This window comes from Diabrotica undecimpunctata, chromosome 6 (assembly GCF_040954645.1).
Source record: "Diabrotica undecimpunctata isolate CICGRU chromosome 6, icDiaUnde3, whole genome shotgun sequence".
Lineage (NCBI taxonomy): Eukaryota > Metazoa > Arthropoda > Insecta > Coleoptera > Chrysomelidae > Diabrotica > Diabrotica undecimpunctata.
In genome coordinates, this window is record NC_092808.1 from 105603944 (window position 1) to 105631700 (window position 27757).

The 27757-nt window shown below is 30.4% G+C and overlaps 2 protein-coding genes across 4 annotated transcripts in view; one reads left to right on the forward strand and one right to left on the reverse strand.

The window, feature by feature from the left end:
* Window positions 1-27757, forward strand: part of nolo (ADAMTS-like no long nerve cord) — a 2006971-nt gene that overhangs the window by 1491356 nt on the left and 487858 nt on the right. The gene's annotated exons all lie outside the window — the stretch shown is intronic.
* Window positions 12226-22751, reverse strand: LOC140442769 (uncharacterized). The gene is made up of 2 exons (XM_072533743.1): window positions 22595-22751; window positions 12226-13412 (listed from the first exon to the last, which is right to left on the reverse strand). Exons 1-2 carry the CDS (start codon window positions 22640-22642, stop codon window positions 12366-12368), a joined length of 1095 nt encoding a protein of 364 aa, XP_072389844.1. The 5' UTR covers window positions 22643-22751; the 3' UTR covers window positions 12226-12365.

A 27757-nucleotide genomic window follows, 5' to 3' on the forward strand; every position in this document is an offset into this window, starting at 1 on the left:
CGCTTTTAAGTATGTGGGCATTTTTCTGTTTTCTAATTCCGGCAGTATATTTAAGTTTCTTGTGGAGGTTGAAACTGTCATGCTTTTTTTGGAGGTCTTCTATTTCTTTACATAAATTCTCAAGCCAGGATTCTTTGGCTTGCTTAATTTTTCTTTTTATGCGTTTATTGATTTCACGGTATTCGATAATATTTCTATTTTTGTGTTGCCGTTGAACTTCCATTAGGTCTAGAATTTCTTGTCATCCACTCATTTTTTGCTGTTGTAATGATATATTTAGGCTTAAGAAATTAATTCAGAACAATTTTAACCGTAGGAAGTTACATACTTGTATTCCCTTAATAGTAAGGCAAGATTTTAGTAATTACAAAATTCACAGAACGCCAAATGTACGTACAGAACACGATGGAATTAATATCTTGTAAAATAATTCAATCTTTTTTCCTTTTTTCTTTTCAAACAAACAATTTCTTGTAAATTTTTTTGCAGTTGACAGTGCTAAAATCAGTGGTTACCAATGCATCATCCCCTCTAAGAAATTATTGGACTATAGTTGGACTATCTTAAAAAGATGAGTCCCTATTACAAACGAAATCTGACAGCGTGAACTATTGAATTCCACAATTTTAGTGACGTCGTTATTTCAATATTTTTTTTGGGATTGAATTATTTTATTAGAAAATAATGCCACCGTTACAACATGGTTTATGAAAATTGTGGTAGATTTAGGGATATATTAGGGACTTATTTCTCGTAAGGCTCTAACGGCATCCATTAAGTCATTGATGGATTTTGGTGCGCGTTTAAAAACGGCAGTTTTAGCCATGCCTCAAATTTATGCGTCTGAAGATGTTAAGTCTGGAGAATGTGCATGATAGGGGAAGTCAGTAAATCGTGAAATAAATTTGGTTGGAAAATGTCCTTAAAGAAATTGATGAACTGCAGTGTGGCAAGTTGCCTCATCCTGCTGGAAAAAATTGGTCTCGAAATGCCAAATTACGTGCACGCCAAAATTGACGTAGATCAGGGATAAAGCGTGTTAAAATTTGTATGTACCTTTGTTGATTAAGTGTGACTTTCCTACTATTTTTTTCGATAAAATATGGACCAATGATTCCGTGTCCCGAAACTGCACACCAGACACTCACTTTTGCGCTATGTAAAGGAACTTCTTGAACTTTATCTGGTCTGGCAAAGCCCAGAAATCGATTTGTGCGACGATATACATGGCCTGACAAATGAAAATGTGCTTCGTCTGAAAACTATCCATTTTTAAAAAATTCAGGATTTTCATACTGTAATGCAAGAATTCTGGCACAATATTCCACTCTACTGTGATAATCCCTGGAATGTAATTGTTGATGTACCTGAATCATATACGAACATGCACCCAGTTCCTTCAAGATTCTTTGCAAGTAAGTTTGTTTTAAGTCAAGATGCAACGCTGTTCTTGTCTGGCTGGCTTTCGAATTTTCCAAGATTCGCTCAAAAACACGTTCATGGTTATAGTTGTTGTTAACTGTCCTGGCACGTGCTGAGTTTCCTTTTCGTTGGCACAATACATTACCCGTATTTCTAAACTTTTCAACAACCTTCAAAATTACAGCATTACTTGGAGAGCGTTGATTAAACCGTTGTGTGAACTGATCACACACGTATTGCAGACTTGCACTATTATGTCGGCCGATTCCGTATGAGCGAAAATAATGCTCCACAAGAAACACTTTCTCTTCTGTACGTAACACTATTTTTAACAATTAGGTCTTAATAATTAATTGTTTAAGGATTACTTGACATGTCTGTACTAGTTAATTTGAATATGACAGCGTGCACAAAGAGATATCTATGTTTCAGTTTCAGTACTGTTTATTTTGGGCAATACTGTATCACTAATTTAAAAACTAATAAAGATAAACGTATTTTCATAATATATTTACCAAATATGGCATTGATCTACTTCAATATTTTCAATTTTTCCAATAAGTTTTAAAGAGTTAAGTAAAAGATATTTTGCAACACAAGGTAAAATTTGTCCTAATGGTAAAATCAATGTGACATTTTATTCAAGTGTTATTTTGGGAAATACAGAAACCTCAAAAATTGAACTGCTCTCGTCTCAATCGTTTTTCGTTGTGTAGAAATAAGTAAGATCCCATTTTGTCTGAAATATAAAGAGACCTGGAAAGGGCAACATTTGGTGCGCTACCGACATTCTCTGTATGGAATCGGAGATCAAAGAAATAGTATTGGATGTGGGGTAGTTTAGATAGAATGAGACTTTCAGTCTCGTTTTATGAGAGCCCATCAAACAAAAATAAATAAAGATATGTTCCCATGGTAAATAAGATTTTGACGTTGTTTCTTTACAAGTAAATAAAAAATGATAATAGGTTGCAAACTGCTAATTGATAAAAAAATAGAAATAGTTTTAAATAGAAATATAATTAAAACTTCTATTGTGTTAATTTAACTCTAAATTGAAGTAAATATCTTTTTTTATTAACGAAGCAGTTAAAAATTACGTTTTTATGTTTTTATACTTGTCCCACTAAGTTGGAACCATACGAAATTTATGCTGTTTAAAAATATCTTTCTGTTAATGACACTGTCATCGATAATGTAGATCAAATTAAAACGTCATAATATTTCTCTTCTGTTTATCGTTAAAAATTAATTGGTGGTCGTTGGTTGTATGAGTTTTATTTAATAATTTAACAAAATACAAAATCATCAAAAATGTTATTTAAAACAAGCTAACGGTTTTTGCAATCACAATCAATGCAGTGTTTATGCTTGTTTGGCATTGGCTGTTAAATAATTTGTGTTCGATTGTTTCGTCTGTTGTACAACCCTCGTCCTTTTTAGGATGTAGTAGTTATATATAAGTACCTATTTTTATAGTAGTATATTAAAGCGGTACTTTAAAGCAAAATGAGTAATTTGGAAGATAATTTTTCGACTGTTCTAACAACCATTCAAATTTCGTCATTTTGTGTCATGTGGAACAATTTCACCCAATCATGTCAACATTAGACTGATAATTGCATTCAGTGCAATTTTCAATCCCTATGACAACACGATCGAGTTTGACAACTTCATCCAAATAAATTTCAAAATGTCACGTTTTAAAATAGATTCAAATACTTGAATCTCGATCAAGAACGCCATAACAAGATTATAAATATTATGCGTGGTAATAGATCTTCTATAGTAGAGAACAGCAACGAATCTAATGTTAACTTAAATTTTAATAATTGTACTTTCACTAACTGTACTTTTAATAAATAAATGTTTTATTATGTTGAGTTCTGATTTTTTTTTTCGAAAAATTATCCGCCGAATATCCCTCGGACATTGATGAATGCCTCATAATTTCATGACAAATTTCTCAAGCTCGTTGCTTGGTAACAGCACTCAGCCTTCGGCTTCGTGCTGTTACCAAAGAACGAGCTTTCGATTGTCATGAAATTATCTCTTCTGTTATCAATGTCGTAGGGATATTACTACTGAAAATAAAATACAGTCGAAACGTAGAGTCTTATCTCCAGAAGAACGGCGTTTAGTTCTAAAAGTCGAAAGTTATTTCAATTTGGAAAAAAACAATATGGCTTCCATTGACATCTATTATGACAGTTCAGAAACGCACATGCGATGCTTTCGGTATCTCAGAGAGGACATTCTGAAGAATTAATAACATCAGTGAGGATGAAATAAATAAAGTAAGCAAGAGAAATCGTCGACATCCAAAAACTTTAGATTTGCACCAGTCAATTAAACTTTCAATTAAAAATATTACATATAATATGTATAAAGCCAAATAACGTGTAACAGTTAGTGCTACGTTACAAAAAATAAGAGACAAGAAACTAATATTAGTTTAACAAGTTTGTGGAAAGTGCTAAAACATTTAAGTGCTATAGGTTTTCAATATAAAAAGACAAATAAGTATTGTGTGAACTCTCTAATGTTGTTTTAAAACGGTGGCATTTTTTAAGAAAATACGTAAACAATAAAACGTCTGATAGTCCGAGGCAAGTTGCATTTTTAGATAAAACTTGTCAGAATCATTCTGGCAAGATGGCACCACGAAATATTATTCTTCTAGTCGTTCCGGTAATGGTAAACGCTACATTATACTTCATGCTGGAAACGATGAGGATTTTATTCCTGACGCTAGTTTAATTTTTTCGTCCACAAAGAATACAGGCGATTATCATGGAAATATGGATGCAAATATTTTTGAAGAATGGTTTAAGAAGATTTGTTAAAAAAATTGAAGCGACCATCTACCACTTAAGAGTGGAAGAGAGATTTCCTTCAAGCAGCTGGACAAAAGAAGAAATAAAGTTGTGGTTGACAGAAAAAAAAAATTATCACAGTGACATATTTTTAAAAGTCGATTTACTTAAAAGATGCGGAGAGCACAAAATTCAAAAGAAATTTGTTATTGTCCAAATGGCTCTTAACTATGTGTAACAAATTTATATTTCTCCACTTTGGGCGCTACTGTAACGAATATAGTAGGCAGATCCCTTGGGACTATGTCCCTGATGTTATAAGATCTGTAGAGTAGTGTGAAGATAAGTTTGAAACTAAATTAAAATAAGAGTTGAAACTGAATGCAGTTCGGCTAGCTGGGTATGCTTGAGACTGGCCCGTTGATACTCAAGGTAGGGTTAGGCCTATTTGCATGCCCTGAGAAAACAGTAAAGAAGAGGAAAGATGTATATTAACTAAGGAAATATAAGAATAACCAAAACGAACTAAGGGTAAGTACTGACAACAGGAATGTATGAGAGAAGAATGATTTGGGCGCCAGGGAAGATGTTTACTGGACTCTTAGTCTAACAAACACTTCACCTAGTGACTTTATTGCTGCTACTAACTATGTTTTCTGTAACTAGATATAACTTTATTAAAAAAAAAGATTGTTTAATAAAACAGATTATTACTTATAACCCAATTTAATAATAATAAAATCGAAAAACCTGTAAACCGTAATGTACAATTTAACTTAAATACCCTATCATACAAAAAACCTATTGATCCCTATTTACAATATATTTACACCCTCTAATATGCTAGAAAAGTAGGAACTTTTATTTTGAAGTTTTATTCATGAATTAAAACAAAATTTATTACAATTAACCTCTTTATATATTCAAACAATTATTACACTTCCCTTTATTTAACACAATGTATCAGTTCGACAATTTCTAAGTTGATTCCAATCAGATAACCTGTAGATATATTTTAATTGGTCTGTTCAGAAAGGAACAGATCCAAGATGAATCAGTGACGTTACCAGTAGGGCTGTAAAAATACAAAATGGACCTTAGTGCACAAATGACCTTACAAAGTGTATTAAAATCCACCCCTACCCTGTTATTACTAATACATATATATATTTAAAATATTTAATGACACAAAAAAAAAATAAGCAAATGATGTTAAGAAAAAATTGAATGTAATATATATAATGATACGCAATTATGAATTATGAAAATTGACTAGAATTATTTTTAAGTTTTGGTAAAAAAAAAACCTGTCTACTCTCAAGCCGAGAAGGTTCTTCTTCCGGACGCCTTACGCCGCAGGGACTCGTTCGGGTGAAAGCTGTAAGCCCACTGTTCTAGCACCAAACTGAACCGCTATTCCAATATTCGGGAAAAACAAAAAAAAAATCCATACTAAACTCAACTGAAAGCTATTACCCCAAATCCAAAATAATGTTTATTGTATTGACTTTATATTCTTTCTTCCTCCAACGACTAAAATAAAATCAAAGAAGCTCTCATTAGCTTTATTCAGAGTTGATAAACAAAAAGGCGGTTAGGACAAGAAAAACTAGTCAGAAGATGATAATTAGTGAAGGTTTCGTACACTTTTTGTGACCTTGGAAAATTAATTGAAAACTATGTATTTAAAAAAAATGTTGGGAATTTACTATGAATATTTCACTGAAGAACTAAAATTTAACTTATCACGAATATATTATAGGCAAATAATAATGAAGGATCTCCTTACATTACCGAATTGCTTGGATATTGATGAGAACGTGTACTTAGGAGAATTTCTAACAGAAAGAATTCTGAACGTGATTTGACTGATATAATTAAGGTAAAATTATTGAATAAATGATTTTAATATGAAACTAATAATGGTTAAAAAAAATGATGTACTTTAATTAAAATGAAACTCACCCAACGCAACAATATTTCAACAATTGAACCAAAATCTTCTTTTTCCAAAACTTCTAAAATAAAAAAAAACGCCTTCTTTAACTTAATATCACCTCTGAATAACTTAAAATTTCTTTTCTGATAACTTGAGCCACGTGCGTTGGTCGTTGAAGGATCACTCTTCTGACCCGTTCGAAGGTTGTATATAAAGTGAGCTCTTACACTTTTAAAATCGTCGGCTTCCGTCAGTTCCAAGCTAAGTGGAAGCGGCAGGTAAGCAGTCTGACCAATTGATAAACAATTGATAATACGATTACATGTATAGTTGGTTGCATACCTTACAGGCAGAATTAAGTTATTTTAAATTTCTCAGTAACGATAGAGTAATCTTATCGTTACATTGCCATTAAATTCTTCGACTTCCACCCTACCATTTCCACTATATTGCAATTGAGTTAGTTTGGAATATAGCCAAAAATTTTTATGATAAACATGCATCCAAAACAACAGATGACGCTAGCGTTCTTAGTTTATGGAAAGAATCTCTAGAACAAATAAAAGCAGAACAATGGTAAAGTTGTATTAGACATACGGAAGACATAATCGTTTAGTCTTTTCAAACCGAGCGAGTTATAGATGAGGTCCAGTCTCTAATTATTCGGATAGACAATTCAGATAGTGACGACTCTGATAGTAAAATATCACACAGTGAATAGGACAAACCGTTTGCTAAAAATAAGCACCAAAAAAGTGTTTCGGGCATTCAGTTCGGACTTTGTGGTGTGTTTTAGTACCTTCGGTCTAATTACTGGACTGCATACTCTCAATACCTTTAGTATTAATTACTGGACTACACGTGTTTAAACATTTTGTTTAATAAGCCGTCATAAAGTAAAAGGATTATACAAATATACATATAGGACGGAGATGCAGAGTGGAAAACATCAAGGACTGGATAAGAAATAAAAGAGTATCTAGAATGGAACAATTATATAAGCCGAACAATAAAAAATAGAGTAGTAAAAACGGCGAGAGACGTTTTCCCAATGAGGAGACGATCAGTAGAAAGACCACGAAAACGATGGAACGACTATTTACTGAAAGTACATTGAAAAACAGGTAGAGTCATGTCTGCACAAAAAAAATAAAAGAAGGAAAGTTATAGTAAAAAATGACTTTATCGGTATCACAGGAGGCATACAGATGGAAGAATGGATTAATAATATATTTCTATATTTTACGCTACTGCCAGATTTCATTTAACACACATTTCAATTCCACAGTTTTCACAAAAATAGTACCCGCTGAAACTTTATTATTATTCCCCAATAAGTATATCATATATTTGATTTTTACAAAGAATAGCATAAATTAGCTTAACGATACCTACTTAAATTATTTTTAAAAATGTAATAATATATCGGTTAAATTAAATAAAAAATATATCCTTTTGTGACCTTCTGAAATTCAAACTGTTAAAAGTTAGTAACAAGAAGCGAATTATCTTAAAAAAATTTAAATTATTTAACCTACGTCAAAAGTTTGAACCACGCCTGTTATTGAAATATTTAATGTACTAAAATTGTCAAGGCTTAATTTTTTGTTACAATTAATATTTGCGTTAAATTATAGATGAAAATAAAGCCTCTCCTTCTAAATATTAAAATATATAAATATCGCTTATAATTAAGATGTGGAGAGTAGTTGCAGAAAAATTGCTTCCGTATTGAATAGGAATAATCAGATTAAAATAATTAACATATTTCTTAAAGATGTGTTTGTACAAAGTCCCAACAGTTTAAGCAAAATCGCAATATCTGTAAACAAAAATTTGTTAATTACAAAAACATATCGAGATATTGATAAAAAACATTGAATAACAATATGTAAGATAAAACACCCCTAAAAATAACGACGTACCGGGTTTCTCATATTTTGACCCCCACTTATTTTCCTTAATTTCGGAAATACAAAAAAAAGTTCAACTAAAAGTTGTATTATTTTATCTGTACTGACCAACAATGTAGCAACAGACCAAATTTTGTATACAGGGAATGCACAATAAAATGCATCTTCAATATTTCAAACGGGACACCCTGTATTTTTTTATAGTTTTAAGTAGCTTTACATTTCCTGATTACCAATATAATAACATTTGTTCTATAATGGCATATGGTACTACAAAAAGGGTAACCATAGGTGGCTATGCAGGTGACATTTCAAAATGAAACAATTATTACTTTATTATAAACTGTCAGTCCTCATACCGAAATGGGTTATACTGCTAATGAAAAAGTAGATATATTCTTAATTTATGTAAAAAATAATAAAAACAAGTAAGCGACAAGAAGAGAATATAGGCTGAATTATCCAGAACGACAGACTCTGTCTGCAAATATATTTTTATATAATTATCGTCATGTCATAAAGGAAAACATGTTTGAACGGAAGAAACGTACTATCGTAGGAAATGATAATGAAGATCTTAATACTTTGCTTTACTTTGAAGGTAAAAATTAAATACTTAAATTCTAGATTAAATCCATAATAAAATTTTTTTTTAGAAAATTCCGAAACTAGTCTGAACAATGCTACTAATGCTTTAGAGAACGACGATACATAGAGTTTTAAAAAAGCACAACTATAAGCCGTAGAAAATATTACCGGTACAAGAACTTACCGATATTCATAAGAGAAAGCGTTTACAGTTCTGTCAAGACATGCTTACAAATTTGAACAATGATCCTAATTTTAAACATTAAACATTTTATGTACAGATGAATCAAATTTTTCATCTTCAGGAATTTTTAATAGAAGAAATAGACATTCGTGGGAACAGAAAAATAATAGAAAAAGAAAAATTAAGCAAATAAAAAAGTCAGGAAGAAAATCAATAAATGTGTGATGCGGAATATTTCAAAACAAAATAGTTGGACCATTATTTTATGATTATAAATTAACTGGGAAATCATATTTGGTAACAGTCATTTCAGAAGTGGATGAGTTATTAAATCAAAATTATACACAAAATCAATTAAATAGTATGATATGGCAACAAGATGGAGCACCGCCACATAATGTCGTAACCGTTCAAGGAAATTTAAATAATCAATTTAATCTGTGGATCGGCAATAAGGGTACCATTACATGGCCACCAAATAGTCCCGACTTAACACCATGTGATAGCTTTTTATAGGGGTTTTTAAAAGAAAATGTGTATTTTGATTAAAATACAAATATTAACACTATCACGGCAAAAGTTGGCGTTTTAAAATTGAAAATTTAAATGGTCATATTAACACAATATCTGACTCATTAGAAAATTTGAGACGAAGATATTACTTGTGCATTAATAACAATGGAGGGCACTTTGAGCATATATTGTAATCTTAAATGTAGTATTGTAAGTCATTAATTTTGTTGACTTTCTAAATATATTTTTTTTAAATATATTTTTGTCTTATCTTAGTATAGTATAGTATAGTATAGTAGTACCATACGCCATTATAAAACAAAAGTAATGCTACACTATGTTATATATTTGTAATCAGGATATGCAGGGCTACTCAAAACTATAAAAAAATACAGGGTGTACCATTTGAAACATTGAAGATGCATTTTATTGGGCACTCCCTGTATTTTCCAAATGCTTCCAATCTGCTGCACCTATTTTCGTTTAAGATCAACGATTTAACACCATATAACAGAGGGAGAACACTATTTTTTCGCATTCTTACTTTTATATCAAGAGAGAGATTGTGGCTCTTGAAAAAGTACCCCATGCGGTTGAAGGTGGATTTAGCTTTTCCGATACGCGCTCGTATCCCCTGGTTGTTGGTCCATTCTCCATTTATTATGGTGCCAAGATAGTTATAGTGCGTAACTCTTTCTACTGGGATTTTTTCTAACATAGAGTTGACTTTCTGTTATTTTCTTCTTTATAGTTATCATAATATTGGTCTTCTTTACGTTTATATTGAGTCCATATTGTTGACTGTAAGATATAATTTTGTTCATAAGGAGTTGTAGGTCTTCCGTAAATACTATGGTGTCATCTTCGTATCATATATTGTTTAGCCGGTACCCATTTATGCCCTTTTCAGTTAAAAATACAGCCTTGCCACATTCCACGCAAGATTTTTACATATTCGGTGTGTTCACCTTCAACTCTTTAAAAGATAATTTAAGAGATTTGCGGTCTAATTCCAGTAAAAGTTTCTTATTATTTTTAGGTCTTGGTTGTTAATTCGTGCTTCTTCTAGTATTTGCATTATCTGCAGTTGACATCTCTGCATCTTTGGAATAAAACTTGTATCGAGAACAAAGCCTCTCTCGTACCAACTGCAACCCCAAACTGGTTAGAGGAAATTTGACTTTCGCATATTTCTCCTATAATTAAGTTAAATTTCAGAGCCTTTTTAGGATTAATATTATTTTTGGTTACATTGATTACTTCTTTACAGATAGCTTTATTATTCCTTGCTATACCTATTAGTATTGTTCACGACGTATTTAGTATTCTTATCGCTATTGTTTCCGGCTTGATCCTTATTTTTTATTTCGTGATTTTGAACACTACATTATCTAAGTATAAAGCAAAGAGATTTGCTTTTTGTTATTCGTCACATACTCATGGTCCATCTTCTTTTCTTATCGGCGGAATCTGTTTAGTAGGTCCACAACGAGTAGTTAGTGGTTTGGTAATCTGTGAGTTGTGGATTTAGCTTTTCCGATACGCGCTCTTATCCCCTGGTTGTTGGTCCATTCTCCATTTATTATGGTGCCAAGATAGTTATAGTGCGTAACTCTTTCTACTGGGATTTTTTCTAACATAGAGTTGACTTTCTGTTATTTTCTTCTTTATAGTTATCATAATATTGGTCTTCTTTACGTTTATATTGAGTCCATATTGTTGACTGTAAGATATAATTTTGTTCAGAAGGAGTTGTAGGTCTTCCGTAAATACTATGGTGTCATCTTCGTATCTCATATTGTTCATCCGGTACCCATTTATGCCCTTTTCAGTTAAAAATACAACCTTGCCACATTCCACGCAAGATTTTTACATATTCGGTGTGTTCACCTTCAACTCTTTAAAAGATAATTTAAGAGATTTGCGGTCTAATTCCAGTAAAAGTTTCTTATTATTTTTAGGTCTTGGTTGTTAATTCGTGCTTCTTCTAGTATTTGCATTATCTGCAGTTGACATCTCTGCATCTTTGGAATAAAACTTGTATCGAGAACAAAGCCTCTCTCGTACCAACTGCAACCCCAAACTGGTTAGAGGAAATTTGACTTTCGCATATTTCTCCTATAATTAAGTTAAATTTCAGAGCCTTTTTAGGATTAATATTATTTTTGGTTACATTGATTACTTCTTTACAGATAGCTTTATTATTCCTTGCTATACCTATTAGTATTGTTCACGACGTATTTAGTATTCTTATCGCTATTGTTTCCGGCTTGATCCTTATTTTTTATTTCGTGATTTTGAACACTACATTATCTAAGTATAAAGCAAAGAGATTTGCTTTTTGTTATTCGTCACATACTCATGGTCCATCTTCTTTTCTTATCGGCGGAATCTGTTTAGTAGGTCCACAACGAGTAGTTAGTGGTTTGGTAATCTGTGAGTTTGTTTAAGTATGGATTTATTAATTGACTTTTGATTATATTATCTATTTCTATTTTTAACTATTGAGTGATGCTGTTGAACATTTTTATGTTATGCAATTCTGTTTATACAATGTTTTCCTAGGTTTTCGTTTTATTTGCAACAGTCCTCGAATTTCTTTGGAATCATTTTGGTATTTGTGTTTTATTTATAATTTGATTGGTGTTGTTTGAATTTTTAATATATTATTATTTGGAAATAATTTACATTTTTACAATTAACTTTGTTTTATTATTTTCACTACCAGATAAAGAGTTGTTTTCAAAATACTGAAAGTCACAGAGGTTACTCAGTACTAACTAATTTTCAGAAAAATACCAATCAAAGATGACTGTTTTATAATTCTTTGATTTTAATAAAACTCAAATATTTTTATTATTAATTTTTATTGGACAAATCACAGAAATATTATCTCAGATAATTTTATTTATCTCTTATTTTTTGAATTGATGTAAAATAGTTCTCATATTGCAATAAATAAATAGATTTAGTGCCGGTAACAATAAAATTTACCAAGAATGTGATACTACTGTTTGAGCGTTTTCTGAAAGCGTAGTTTTTGTACCTATGACAGGAACATGTTGTGCAGCTACTAGGGGAATAGATTGGATATGTTCAGCTAGTACAGGTACTGATTTCACAGCCACAACTGGTTGAGATTTTAGTATATTTCCAGGGTGAATAATTGATTGTTCTTGTCCTGTAATAGTAGTTTTGGTACCAACAGATGCAACGGGCAATAATTCTTTAGTTGTAGCAGCTGCTTTGGTTTCAACTACAGGAACAGCAGGAAGAATAGCTGGTTCTACGTGATGGAAAATTGTTGCCTTCTCGTGAACTAAGGGAGCCACTGCAGCTAAGGGTTCTAAATTAAAATGGACAGCAGAAACAATATGAGGACTTACAAAAGGTGAAACTTGACCAGCGATAATAGGTTCTGTTCTGATGAAAGCAGCATTTGTCTTTACGTAAGTCGTTTTTGGTAATGTTGGAGGATGTATAATTGATTGTGATTGCTCGGATTCCGTAGTTTTAGAAGCAATAATTGCAGATTGGTGATCTATAATGGGCTGCGATTTCAAAGTCGCTGCTTTTGTAGCCACCACAGGTGCAACTACTACGGGTTGAAGGTGTCCACTGACTAAAGTGGTTTTTGCTCCTAATATCGCAGAACTGTGAACTGCTACAGGGGCAATATGTGCGTTTACTAAAACATTGTTTTCGTCAGCTACCAATTGTCCGTGCTCCAATATACCACTTTTTGATGCAACAACAGGTATAGCGATGGGTGACTTAACCAACGCGATTGGTTGAATTTTAGTTTCGAGTACAGTCGGTTCATCTGCTGACTTTAGGACAGATGCAGTATCAGGTCCTGATACAATAGCTGTTTCTCCATTTGCTACAATTTTTGCACCTTGGGCAACTGCAGTTATAACGCTGCCATCAGGACCAACCACAGTTGTTTTGGAACTTGGGCCTTCTATTATCTCTGATACGGGGCTGATAACTCCAGCTGCAGCAAAGGCAATAAGGTGTAGTATACAGAGTGCTCCCTAAAAATAAAAAAAAAAACATGTTTTAAATGTAATAATGTTTCACAGGAAATTAGAAGCTAATAAATACATAAATTTCATGTTCAGGTGAAAACAAAATATTTTATAAATATGCAACTTTTGGATTGAAATTATTTAATTATCATAAATATACGTATTATTTTCTTTTTGCTTTCTTTTCTCTTTTTAAATATTTTAGTACCATATATTAATATTTTGTGAATGTGTAATATATACGTGAATTTTAAGACAAATTGATGGATAAAAACTAAGTTATTTTTTGAATACTTTGGAAACGTTTTTCATTCTTATCGAGTGAAACAGAATACATAATTTCCCGTTATTTTGTTTGTGGGTGATCACAGTCTCCAAATTTCTTGTCAATTGAGTTATTGGTGTGCTCAGTTAAATCAATTATCTTAATTTCTCTTTATGTATATTCAACCCGAATTCTACAACCGGCTGATGCTTCTGTATTTAAACTCCTTAAATCATATTGCAAAAAAAGATGTATTCGATTACATAGGAGAAGATAATATTGCGCCAAAGCAATCACACAAAAAGGCAAAAGTATTTAAAAAACACTGATTGATATTTATTTAAAACAAGACATAATAAAAATTGGCTTTGTAAATAATGAATTTATGTCTATGGAATCCAAATGCTATAGATTATAACAAATACATATAAAAAATTTGATTTGTACTTAAGATTCACAAATAAATAACTTACTCTGTGAAAAATTTAAAGAAATTGTAGGATCAACATTTTTTAAAATTGTTAAAATTGTAAATAAAGTTACAAAAGACGGGATCGAAGAATTTTGGATTCTGTATAAACTATGGAAACAATTCAACAAAGTAAAAGACAACGAAAATTCCCAACAATAAACAGATCCAGAACCTGATAAAGCTATTCAAGGTGAAGTAGAGAACATAGGAGGAAAAAACACTCAGAATGCGTGGAAGGTGTTGAGAAAGTACTAAATAAACACAGTAATTCAAGCAAAGCTAAATCTAAGCATGTTATTATTGAAATAGCTGACGATAATGACATTAACAATATTAGCGAACTATTAAATACAGGGGAAGGGTTAACACCTGGTTATACTAAATATGATAATTTTCAAACAATAAATAGTGAAATAAATATTAGAACTAAATCAACCAATATGGCCAAAAATTTAATGAAAGAATATTTAGTATGCCCGTAGGGTCCCATTGGGAGAGGTAAAAGAGACACTGAACGAATTTCTTTCGTAATTATCCTAGAGCAATGGAAAAATATAAATTTGAAAAAACAAGAAAAATATAAAAGAAAATCTTGAGAACGAAAAGGAAAAAGTAAACGTAAACGAATCAAAATGAAAGATAAATTCAATTAAAGACAAGTATTACCAAAAGTATTTGTGGAGGAAAACGAAATCTTGAAAAATAATACAAACAAAAAATATTGAAGGCTAGACCTGGTGTGTTAAATAAAGTAATAAAATTGGCGCAACGAAAAAAAAAACTATTGAAATCGAGAAAATTGGTGAAAACACTACTACATTAAAGAATATAAATATCTCTGTCTCCGATAGACAGTGCTAAGAGAAATATGTTTATTGATGAAAAACATTATTGGAATAAAGAAGTTGTGAGTACAATGTCTAATCTACAATATTTAAAATGCACTTGGAAGGGGTAAATAAGGGATTATACGTTAGTTATAAAAGAAACAGAAATAAATCATATGTAGGATATAAATGCTTGAACTGCAGCAGAATCTACCATTAAAGCTGTATTCATAAACATAATCTGTTTAATATTTTGACTGACGATGTTTTTAAATGAAAAATCGATAAAAGTAAAAAATTAAACATTTGCTAATTATTGAACCTACGCTATTACTATTTATTTAACTTAAAAAATGGTTTGTCCATTCTAGGAATCAATGGTGCGGTCACTAAATTCAAACTATTGCTTAGCTTACATTTTGGTTATTCGTGTTTAATTGTCCACTAAAAATTAGTTGTGCCAATCACTGTGTACCAAAATATGCCAATCTCTGCAGCACAAGTGCCAATCACTATAATTTTGGTTATTTTTTTTTAAATTTTTTTTTAAGACAAGAAAAGTTAACACAACGGTAAAACCAAGATATTATTTTTTACTAATTTGAGACACTTAAATTTTTCTTTTAAATATTTTAAATCAAAACACAGCGGTGGTGTAGTAATTATTAACAAGGTATAGCTTAAAGTGCCAATAACTGAAGCGTTTGGCCTAGGCGTTTCCAGACTTTTGGTCCACTGTGTATAGAAATATGTCTTTAGAAAAAAATATTTTATTAGCCTTAATAAAAATTTCCATTGTAATGTTATATTTTGCAAACCCCTTGTATATGCTATTCGTACACTCTATATTTATTGACTGTGTTTTATTGCTAAAGTTTTTTTTTTGTAACAAAACAAAAAGAAGCAAAAAATGTACTAATTCTATAAATATACTAATTTCCAAGTGTTCACGAATTTTATTCGGCTACTGTTTAATTGTTGATTATTGTTAATTGTGTTTATTATGGAGCGTTAATCACTTAATTTAACCCGAGATGAATGTGCCCAAGCTGATACTGTCGGAAGAAGTTTGGAGTTACCGAAGAATTGGACGTCGGTTTAATTTGTCCCACACATCCGTCTCACGGATGTTAGAAATATTTCTCGAAACAGGGGATGATACTCAAACCAGGGCAAGGACAAAACCGGGTAACTACAACTATTCAAGATCGATTTTTAAGAATTTCCGCTCTTCGACAACGTTTTATAACACATCGAAGTCTACAAATTCAGCTCCGATACGTGCATGCTATACAAATTAGTACTGAAACTGTTCGCCAGTGACTTAGGGAATACAACTTAACACGAGATTGCCGCCCGGGGTCCTCTATTAACTGCAGAGCATTGAAGGGGGAGACTACATTTTGCCAGAGAACACGTTAATTGGTTAGAGGCTGACTGGGAACGAGTACTATTTACTGATGAATCCCGATTTTGTTTGTACAATAACGATAGACGTGTTCGTGTGTTGCGACGACCCAACGAACCATATGCTCAGTGTAACTTCTTACACACCATATTTTTTGGTGGAGGATCAGTTATGGTGTGGGTTAGTAGTTGTTTGACCCCACGTACGGACCTAGTGGTCATACAAAATGGAACTGTTACAGCTGAAAGGTACATATTGGAGATCCTGGAGTAACATATAGTACCATTCGCTCCTTATATCGGTAAAAATTTTTTACTAATGCAAGATAATGAGAGACCTCACGCTACACAGATCGTCAGAAATTATCTAGAAGAGGTAGAAATTAATACTATGGAATGACCAGCACATAGTTCGGATTTAAATCCAATTAAAAATCTCTGGGATATCCTAAGCAGGCGATTAAGAGCGACACCGATCCAACCAAACAACTTACAGGAAGTGGGAAAGAGGCTGATCCAGATTTGGAGAGAACTACACCAAAATGAAATACGGCAATAGATTTTAATTATGGGTCAACGATGTGAGGCTGTTATAAGTACCTAGTAAAAGTGCAAACACTCGTTATTAAGACTTTTTTCATATTTCATTTTACTTTTCTTTATCATTATTTTTTTTAGAATTTTCCATTTTATTTTTTTTTTCTCCTGTACTTCAACATTTTCTGATGATTAGACAAATTGTTATAATTACTAATAAAATGTAGAATAAATCTGGTGAAGTTTTATTTTTTATTCTTTGCCTGTTTACAAATAAAATTAATTTATTGAAGTGGTGCGTTAATTTCTGGAGAAGTGTATACATATATTTATATAAAAAAAATTTTTCAGAGAAGCATTTATTAGATTAGGACATTTTTATATTAATTATTTTTAAGATGTATTAGCAGCAATTTTTATTTACTAAACTAATTTTTATTTGGTAAGTTAACAAAAATTGTTTTTTCTTTCTAGTTTAACCTTGTAAGATATTTTGTCTTTTTTAGCTCTTAATAATAATTGTAAACACAATTGAAAGCTCGAGATATAAAAAAATAGTTAACCAATAGCCCTTTTATTGACTCCAACCCATCCAAAACAGTTATGTATATATATATATATATATATATATATATATATATATATATATATATATATATATATATACATATATATATATATATATATATATATATATATATATATATATATATATATACCTATATATACGAGTATATAAACTTTTCTTTATTATATCGTGTACTTTTTTATTTATATAAATCTGTTAAGCATTGCTGAACATTTAATAGAGCATCAAATTAAATAAATTAGGGATGTCTGGTAAAAAGAGCACTTTTAAGATATAAAAAGTTATAAAAGAGGCTCTCGCATAATTGACGAAAGCTCGAGATATAAAAAAATAGTTAACCAATAGCCCTTTTATTGACTCCAACCCATCCAAAACAGTTATGTATATATATATATATATATATATATATATATATATACATATATATATATATATACATATATATATATATATATATATATATATATATATATATATATATATATATACCTATATATACGAGTATATAAACTTTTCTTTATTATATCGTGTACTTTTTTATTTATATAAATCTGTTAAGCATTGCTGAACATTTAATACTAAATATTTAAATAGCAAGAGAGCATCAAATTAAATAAATTAGGGATGTCTGGTAAAAAGAGCACTTTTAAGATATAAAAAGTTATAAAAGAGGCTCTCGCATAATTGACGACGCTTTAAGCAATTTGCATAATTTATGCAATAATTAGTCTGAAGATTCTTTAAAGACCTTATAAAGGAACGGCAAAGATGGTTCTCACTAATTTGGTAGTTACCATATTTTAGATAAATAGAAATGAACATAAAGAAATTGGGAGCGACATCAAGGCAGTGAAATATAATTTATTTTATGAAAATATATTTATTTTATGAAAATATATATGTGTACTAAATATACTATCCTCAAATAAACTCGTCCAAAAAACGCACTTTAAAAATATTTTTTTATGATTTACATACAGGGTGTCCAGAAACTTTTCTGACAAAAGAAGACCGAAGATTCCTCAGGTAATTTTAAGACAATTTAACCCAATTCACCTAGTCCGAAAATGCTTCCTAAGGGAGCTAGAGAAGACGCCATCTTCTTGTAATTAGTTTTTTATTTAATACTTCAAGAACGGTTCTATTTAGAAAAATGAAAACTAGTACGATTATTTATCCTCCAAAGATAAACCGGTTTTATCAGTTGCCAAATTTAGGACCGGCCATAGGCGTCCGTTTTGAGTAGGTCAATGGTTATTTTAACGCATAACTTTTTTGTCTTTAACTTTTAAGCATTCGTGATATTAGATTACTAATTTTTCCGGTATTCTAGTAGTACTAAAATGTACTTTTACTTTAAGTCTGTAGAATACACCGTCTTTCAGAAAAATCGATTTGAAAATTTTTCGTTTTTTCGTCATGAAAGTTAAATTAATATTTTTTTTATTAGTTGGCTGTGAACTGTAAACAGAAGTATAACCTACGTTTTTCATTGTCAAGTTGTGGTCATTTCACAAAGTTTATCTTTTAGTTTTTTACTTTGTGGAATTCAAACACAACAGTTTCAGTTTAACAAAAATGATTTTTACTAATGAGGAATACGCTGATATGCATTTATTTTATGGTGGAATGAGGTCGAGTAGCACAACATAGATAGGCTGAGAAATTTCCCAATTGTGAGCATCCCACACACTCAACATATAGAAGTTAATTTTTTTTATATGAAATATTTAATTTCAAAGCAAACTTTAAAACAAAATTAAATATCTACCTACAACTCTTAAAACCCGAGTTAGCAGTTTTTTTTTATTTCTCAATTTTACTATTTTAAAAACTGAATTCATAAATTCAAAATATAAGTCGTAATATCTATGGTTCTAATCAACGACAATTGATGATTTTTTGATTTTTTTTTATTTGGGGTACCTCGTGACATAGATCACAAAAATTCATTTAGTTAATTTATGAATTGTTCATTTAACCGAGTTATTTGTTTATACAATTTAAAATAATTATTAATTTTGCAAAATTTTACTTTTCTTTTATTATTAGTACTAGAAAATGTTATGAAAAGAGGGATAACTTAAATATTTATGTATTATAGTTATAAACACTATCCTTTAAAAATAAATTTGACAAAAAAATAAATTTTTTATTTGAAAATCAAGTTTATACGTGTTCATTTTTCTTGAGTTAAGTACGCTTATTATTTTTACAATTACTTTTATTGACTGAAAAACATTATAAATCTATTTGAAACAAATTTATTGTTATGACATGAAGGATTCAACTTTTAAATGAAATAACTAAAAAACCTATGAAAAAATACTTGAGACTACAGTTCATGGGGTTCAATGTCTAATGAACTCCATGAACTGTAGTGTGTATATGTGTGTATATGGCAACGGTGTACTAAGCAGATAAAAGTAAATTTTTTTTTCCTACTAAAACCCCGATATAACTACTAAAACCCTAATAGCGCGATTAGTAGTGACAAATAATTTAAGGTTTGTTTACATATTGAATTTAAAAAGGCTTTGTAATAAAGCAGTGAGAAATTTCTGAAAAAAAAAACTGGCTTTCAATAAAACTAGTGTTTTGATGAAATTATAAGAGTAAATAAGGTTATTTACAATTCGAAACAGTTATACTAGTGGAAGTTTGTCCGTTAGTTTTGCGACGTTGACAAAGTTAAAAATAATTCTGCTAACTGAGGACTGAAAGAAACTGGATTTTTCAGCGGTTGAAGCGGATCTAGTTCCTTCTGCGGTCCTTAGAAACAGATATGGTACACAGTGCACAGATGCGGACAGTGATGATAATGCCTCAGATGGCAAGAAAAGAAAATATAGAGGGCCAACTTCACCTTTCCTGCAGAGCAAAAAACTACCAGAACCCCAAGCAAAAGAAAACCAAGTGAAGAAGATTCAGTGAATAAGGACGGCATTATGAGTATGTTCAAGAAGATGGGGGGAATAAAAAGAAATCAGGAATGAAAATACGAAATATAGGGAAGAGATGATAGCGCTGGAAAAAGAAAATATAAAGATAAAGCAAGAATTGGAAGAAACAAGAAACAAATTAACCCATGTTGAAAACAAGGTAGAAAGAATTGATAAAGACATGAAAAAAAATAACATAGTAATTACGGGTCTACCAATAGTCGCAACAGATAAAACACTCTTAAAAAATAACGTAAAAGGTTTTATGCAAAAGCACCTAAAAGAGGACATCGAAATAGAATCTGCAATGAAGCTAAAAAACAATATATCTCTGGTACAAATGAAGGATTATGGCAAAAAAATTAAGGTAATTCAAGAAAAAAGCAAACTAAGATTTCTTACTGGAAAAAAGATCTTCATCACGATGACCTGACTGAAAAGAAATGACACATGAGGCAGGGAATTGTAAATAAAGGCAAGAAGTTAAGAGCTAAGGGTAAAAACGTGAAGATAGGGTACAAAAAACTGTGGATGGCATAAAATGGGAATGGGTCGAAAATGGTACTTTCAAACGAGAAAATTCTAGAAAAATGGATACAAAAAACGGCATATAGTACTGGAAAAAGAAAAAGACGCCCCATTATGCCAACGGATTCTAGCGATGAACAGGAAAATGAGTTTGAACATAAATAACAAAACAAAAAATAAGAAAACGTACCTAAATATTGCGAATGGAATGTACGAGGAGTATACGAGAAGGGAGCATTAATTAACCTAATAGAAGAACTTAAAGAATATAAAATACATATCATAGCAATACAGGAAACACATTTGACTGGAAACAACATTGAAAAGATTAGCCCATACACGTTTTATCCAAGTGGAGGCGATAATAGCAATTTTGGAGTGGATTTTCTGGTACATGAAGACGTGGAACAGGTAAAACGATTTGTAGCAAAATCTGACAGAATGTGTGCAATTAGAATTAAAGGAAAAGAGAACATGATATCGCTAATAAATATACCTGCTCAAATAAAAGAAAAAGGAGAAGAAGTAAAAGATGAATTTTATGAAGAATTAGAGTCATTGTCTGAAGAAATGCTTAGACAAGATATTAAAATTATTATAAGCGACGCCAATGCAAAGGTCGAAAGAGAAGATATTTTATATATAAAAACATAAGTAAACATATAAATACAAATGATAATGGCCAAATATTGATTATATTCGCAATTGAAAACAGTATGAAAATAATGAGTACGCATTTCAAGAGAATATATATATATATATATATATATATATATATATATATATATATATATATATATATATATATATATATATATATATATATATATATATATATATATATAAAGGAATGTGGAAAATTCCGGGATCAAATGAAACTAATCAAATAGACCACATCTTAATACAAGAGAAATTCGCCAATTTAGTCACAAATTAATGTGAAAACGTGCAGAGGGACTGACGTAGACTTAAATTTTTGGTTAGAAATAATATGAGAGAAGCAATAATTCAAAAGCATAAACGGAAAAAGAAAATTAAACGTAAAATTAATTTTGAAAAACTGCGAAAATTTGAGGTAGCGCAGGATTATCAAAAGGATATACAAGAAACCTACGCCAAACAAGATAGTACTACTGTTAGTAACATACAACAAGAGTTATGGAAATGGACAAACACTATAAAAGAAGCAACGTCGAGGAACATACCAAGAACCAAAAGATTTAGAAAACTGTATCATAAAAAAATTAATATGGAATAAGTAATAAATTAAAAATAGTTGCTTTTATTGTAAATTCATGACTTAAAACGAAAAAAGGATAACCAATAGAATAATTATAAAAGTACAAGTACAAAATCTAGGACGACTAAAAGTCAAACTGGAAAATAAAGTGTTAGTCACGACACCATACTAAGTCTTGCTGAAATTAAAAAAATCTGAGTCCTATAAATAGTAATGTGATGAGGTTAATTTTTTAACTATAAAATAAAATCTTAAACATTTTTTATTAATTTGGGTCTTTAAATTAATATGTTTTAACTTAGAATAGATATTATTTTTATAGTTATTTATAAAAAAACTAGTATTTAAAAACCATTGTTATTAAATAAAATTAAAACTTACCAAGAAATTCATTGCAGCTTCGTAATTTATTGGTAGTATATTTGACATTGCGTACCCGTTGCGTCGCTTTATATATACAAGAATAATTTGGGCTCGCAAAAACCTTGCTGCCCCTGAGATTCTTTTGCTGATGTTTTTCAACTTCCTCTGCTGATATTTAAATTGTAAATCCTTTTTTAATGATCGGTATATTCCACAGATGTTTTGACTTTTTATTACAAAAAATAAATTTTCGATATGATATAACTTTATTCATATAGAAGAAAAACGTTCGTGATATAGTAACAGCAGTTCTAAAAAGAAAGTTTGTTTACTAAAAAATATCGTACAAAATTTTTGGAAAAAAAACTTGATCTAATAGTAAGTAATAATAATAATAATAATACCTGTGTCAGATACCTTACTACAACATAAAAAGGTTCTAAAACTGTTTTCTTTTGTGAAAAAGTGTGAAAGTTATATATTATATTACTATGGGATTAAGCTACAATTGATTGCAATAAAAATTACATTAAATTAAATTACAAATTAATTTAATTACAAGAATATTTTAAAAGTAGTAAGATGTTATTATAACCAAAAGTTATATGGCGGTTATTTTTTTCCAATATTTTCCAAATGACGGTTGACTTACTTGTCCTCGATCTTGAAGGCATATAGCCATTCTGTTAGTTGGCATCTTTGAGGCTAATACTAGTACCCTACTAATGATATCAAATTCTGATTGTTTTATGTGTCTATATGTATTATGTTTATGTATTGTATAATATATATATATATATATATATATATATATATATATATATATATTTACTTCCTTACGTTGTCAGCAAATACTTCTGGTTCATTATATATATATATATATATATATATATATATATATATATATATATATATATATATATATATATACTGAAAAAGCGATAAACGCTTGTCATCAACGCTGATCAAATAGAATACAAAACTCAAATATTTGGGTGTGCAGCGGAAGATAGGACAAAGAAGTACTCTTTTTAGTTAACCAAGCTTTCGCAAATCTTTATTTGCATCATCAGGGTGCTACAATAAATAAAATTAGTACAAAATACAGAAAAGAATTATTTTGCATCTTACACTAATTGTGGTTAGTTGTCGTGATGTTTATTAAATGAAATCATTTCATTTAATAAACATCACGACAACTAACCTCAATTAGTGTAAGATGCAAAATAATTCTTTTCTGTATTTTGTACTAATTTTGTTTATTGTAGCACCCTGATGATGCAAATAAAGATTTGCGAAAGCTTGGTTAACTAAAAATAGTACTTCTTTATATATATATATATATATATATATATATATATATATATATATATATATATACATATATATATTATATATATATATATATATATATATATATATATATATATATATATATATATATATATATATATATTGTTATGATATGTAAAATCGAGAAAAATATTGGTTTGTTTAAAAATATTTCAAAATTCAATAACATTAAAATAATTCAGATAAGTAGAATAATATCCAACAAACATTTCGAAGAAGGAGAGTTATTAATTTCTTGAATTACCTGTACCAAACAAAAAGTAAGCTTTGCATAAATTATTTCTTTGTTATACTTGAGTGACCCGCATAGTTTTAAGTGAAAACAAAAAGACAATTGAACGGGGTTTTCCAAAATACATTAATGCAGTGATTAGGGACAAATAGAAGAGATTTTAGATAGAGGTTTTTGTTAGTTTTTAAGAATTATAGAAAATATTATTTGTAAATAAGTTTTAGGAAATTTTATAATTATAGGTAAAAATTTGTTTGTTATCGAAATGAAAAAATGGGGGAATTGTGACGAGTTTTGATTGGCGGAGATTGAAAAAGGTGGGATAGGTATGTACGAAAAAGTTTAGCGAGATTGAGGAGGAGAGAAAAAAAGGGCAGTTGGTTTCCAAGTCTGTAAGAGGAACGGGGATTGTTTTTCTGGCGGTTCCTGAAATGTAGCAAGCAGTAGTGTTGAATGTTAGTGAGTTTTTTGTGGAGTTAGTGTATCTGACAGAAGCTGAAGCAGCAAAATATTGTAAGTCATATTTCTCTACTTATATTCCAAGAGTCACTGTTCAGGCCAACGAGAGATTCAGTTTATCGTAAAGAGAAGATATTCCAAGAGTCATTTTTCACTCGGGCCAACGAGAGATTCAGTTTATCGAGAGGAGAAAGGCTATCATAATTTGAATGATTTGTGCTTTTGAAGGAGATCATTAAGGACGATATACTTGCAACAATCTGTGTAAGATTGCTGATTACATAGGGAGCGGTTGAGAGGAGATAATATAGTCTACAAGGAACAAGGATTTGGACCACTCATCATCAGAGAGAGATATTTTGTTTTCTGCAGTTTTTTTTTTATTGATAACACAATTTTTACACTTAATTTAGAAAGGATATAAATATTTTGATTAGGAGAGTTAGAATAGTTCGGAATTTTGAGATTTCAATTAATATTGTTTGTACCATTAAATTTGATTGTTCACGTACGTAGAACAAAATTTTTGAGAATCATTATATGAGATTTGTTTATTGAAAATTTTTGAGTGTGAATTATTTCATTATTTTTATTTCAATATATAGTGTTAGATCATATGTGTTTTTTATTATTCCGGTATTCTCTGGACCTTACCTTTCACATGTAATAGCATAGATATTGAAGCACGAATTTAACCCTGAGATAAAAGAATTAAAAATTGTGATAGAGTCATAATCATATCATTTAAATAATTTTAATTAATCAAAAAAATTAATTAGCTAATTATTGCTTGGCGCACCAAGACTTTAAATATCACAATAACTGGCTTCCAAAACGTGGGGCTTGAAAATATCGCAGCTTTACATTTGAAGGAAGGGAAAGAGATCTGGAATAAGTATAGGTGATCCAGAGATAAAAACATATAACATTGAGGGAATTTGAATTTGAAAGTATTTTGACAATTTTTCCAGGGAATATAAATTTGATTTATTGATTGATCGTAGTTAGTGGATATTTACTGCTATTGAATTATTTGATTTTATTTTCGTTACCAATCGTACATTTGATATTTCTTTTGAATTATTTGAATTTTACTGATTGCACATTTGATATTTGTCGTGAAAATTTAATACATTTGGGGAGAAATATTGTCGTGTTCTGAAACATATAGAGTGTTGTAAAATTTCACATTTGGCGGGGACAAAAACAGTAACGAAAAGAAACAACATGTCGACCACAAGGAGTCAAAGCAAAATGCAAGAAAGGAAGGAGGATAACAGAGAAGAGGAAACAATTGTTGAAGAAGGATCGGATAATGAAGGAAATGTTACAATAGTTGAGGAGAAAAAAGAATTATCAGGAATAGAGAAAATATTACAACTAATGCAATTACAGACACAACAAATACAAGAATCAACAAAACAGGCCATACAAGAGAATCAAAGGGAAACAAAACAAATAATGAATGAAACAGCAAAAACAATAGATAGAAACCAACAAGAAACATCACTAAAAATGGATAGAAATCAACAAGAAACAAAACAAACAATGAGCAATATAGAGCAGCGTTTGGAAAACTATGAACAGGAAATTAAAGGATGTGTTGAGGGGATAAAGAAAGAACTGATACAACAAATAGAAGAGATTAATGAAATTAAAAAGAAAATGGGAGAACAAGAAGCAAGCAAGATGAGTTTGAAAATTGGACAGATTTTGAAAATAAATTTCTCAACTATTTCTGGGGGAAAAATAAACAGAGAGAAATCAACCAAGAGCTACAGAATGGAAAATATCACGAAAAAATGGGAATATCTGAAGAAAGATATGCTTTGCAGATATATAACAATTCAAAATATCTAGAATACAAATATTCTACCGAACAGCTGGTAGAAATGATCAGCAGACATTTTGAGGAAACGTTGGAAGATCACGTGATTTTGAGAAACTATCAAGATATTGATAGTTTGTGCCAATTCCTTCAATTAAAAGAAGCGAAAAGAAAAGAAATGAGAAATAGAAGACAACATGACCAACATAATGGACCGGAAAGAAGGTATTCATCAAATTATGACCAGAGAAACCGACATCCCAGATCAACAAACGAATATAGGCCGAGAAATTACAATAATTACAATAGACAACAAAATTACGATAACCGGAATGATACACAAAATAGAACAAATGAAAATCACAACAGGAATAGAGATGCACAAAATCCTCCGAATAGGAATACTAACGAACAAAGGGACGATAGAAATAACCAGAGCTTCCAACAACAAAATAGAAGGGAGATGAATCATGTAGCAATAGGAAACGACAGACAAATTTCTAATTCTAATCTAATATTTTTAGATGCATTTATAAAACATAAAGCGATTAAAATTGTGATTGATTCTGGATCGGAGATATCGCTAATCAATAAAAAAATAGTAAAAGAATTAAATTTGGACAGATTTGTGTATAAGATTCCTAGGGTTGATTTAGTGGGTGCAAACAATAAAAATTTGACGACAGTAAACGAAGGCTTGGGAGTACAGATAAGAGTGGGAAACAAATTCCATATTATGAAATGTGTGGTGATTGAAGATTTAAATCATGATATGATAGCGGGAATTGATGAATTGAGGAAAAAAGATATCACCATAAATTTTTCGGAAAATAAACTGGAAATCAGAGCAGAACCAGACAACACAGGAGAAGAAAAGCCAACAGATAGGAAAACAAATTCTGGAAGGATCAATGCACAGGAAAAACGCAAAGAAATCGATATGACTGTAGAGGATAAACCGAAAGTACAAGAACAAGATCTAACAGAAAAGAAAAAGAGAAGGAAGAAAAAGAAGAAGAGTTCGAAAAGAAAGCAGGAAAATAAGATGGAGACCAGAGAAAAACAGGAAATAGAAGGTACAGAAGAATTGTTGGCAACCGACGATAAAACAGAATGGAAGCAGGAAGAAAAAGAAGGTATCATCAGAGAAGTGAAAGGAATAGAAACATGGTGCTCGGAATACCAAAGGGAATTAGAGGATAAAAAGAAAACAGAAGAAAAAATGGCACTGATGGACGAGAATCCAGAATTTTGTGAAGAAGTATTATGGACAGTGAACACATGTGAACAAAAGGTGGATGAAAGAAAA

Excerpts from the sequence above, each read along its gene's own strand:
- LOC140442769 (XM_072533743.1), bottom strand. The coding sequence starts at position 22,642 with ATGTCAAATATACTACCAATAAATTACGAAGCTGCAATGAATTTCTTG. Across the intron at positions 13,413-22,594 it reads AAGCTGCAATGAATTTCTTG|GGAGCACTCTGTATACTACA; the intron begins GTAAGTTTTAAT and ends TTTTATTTTTAG.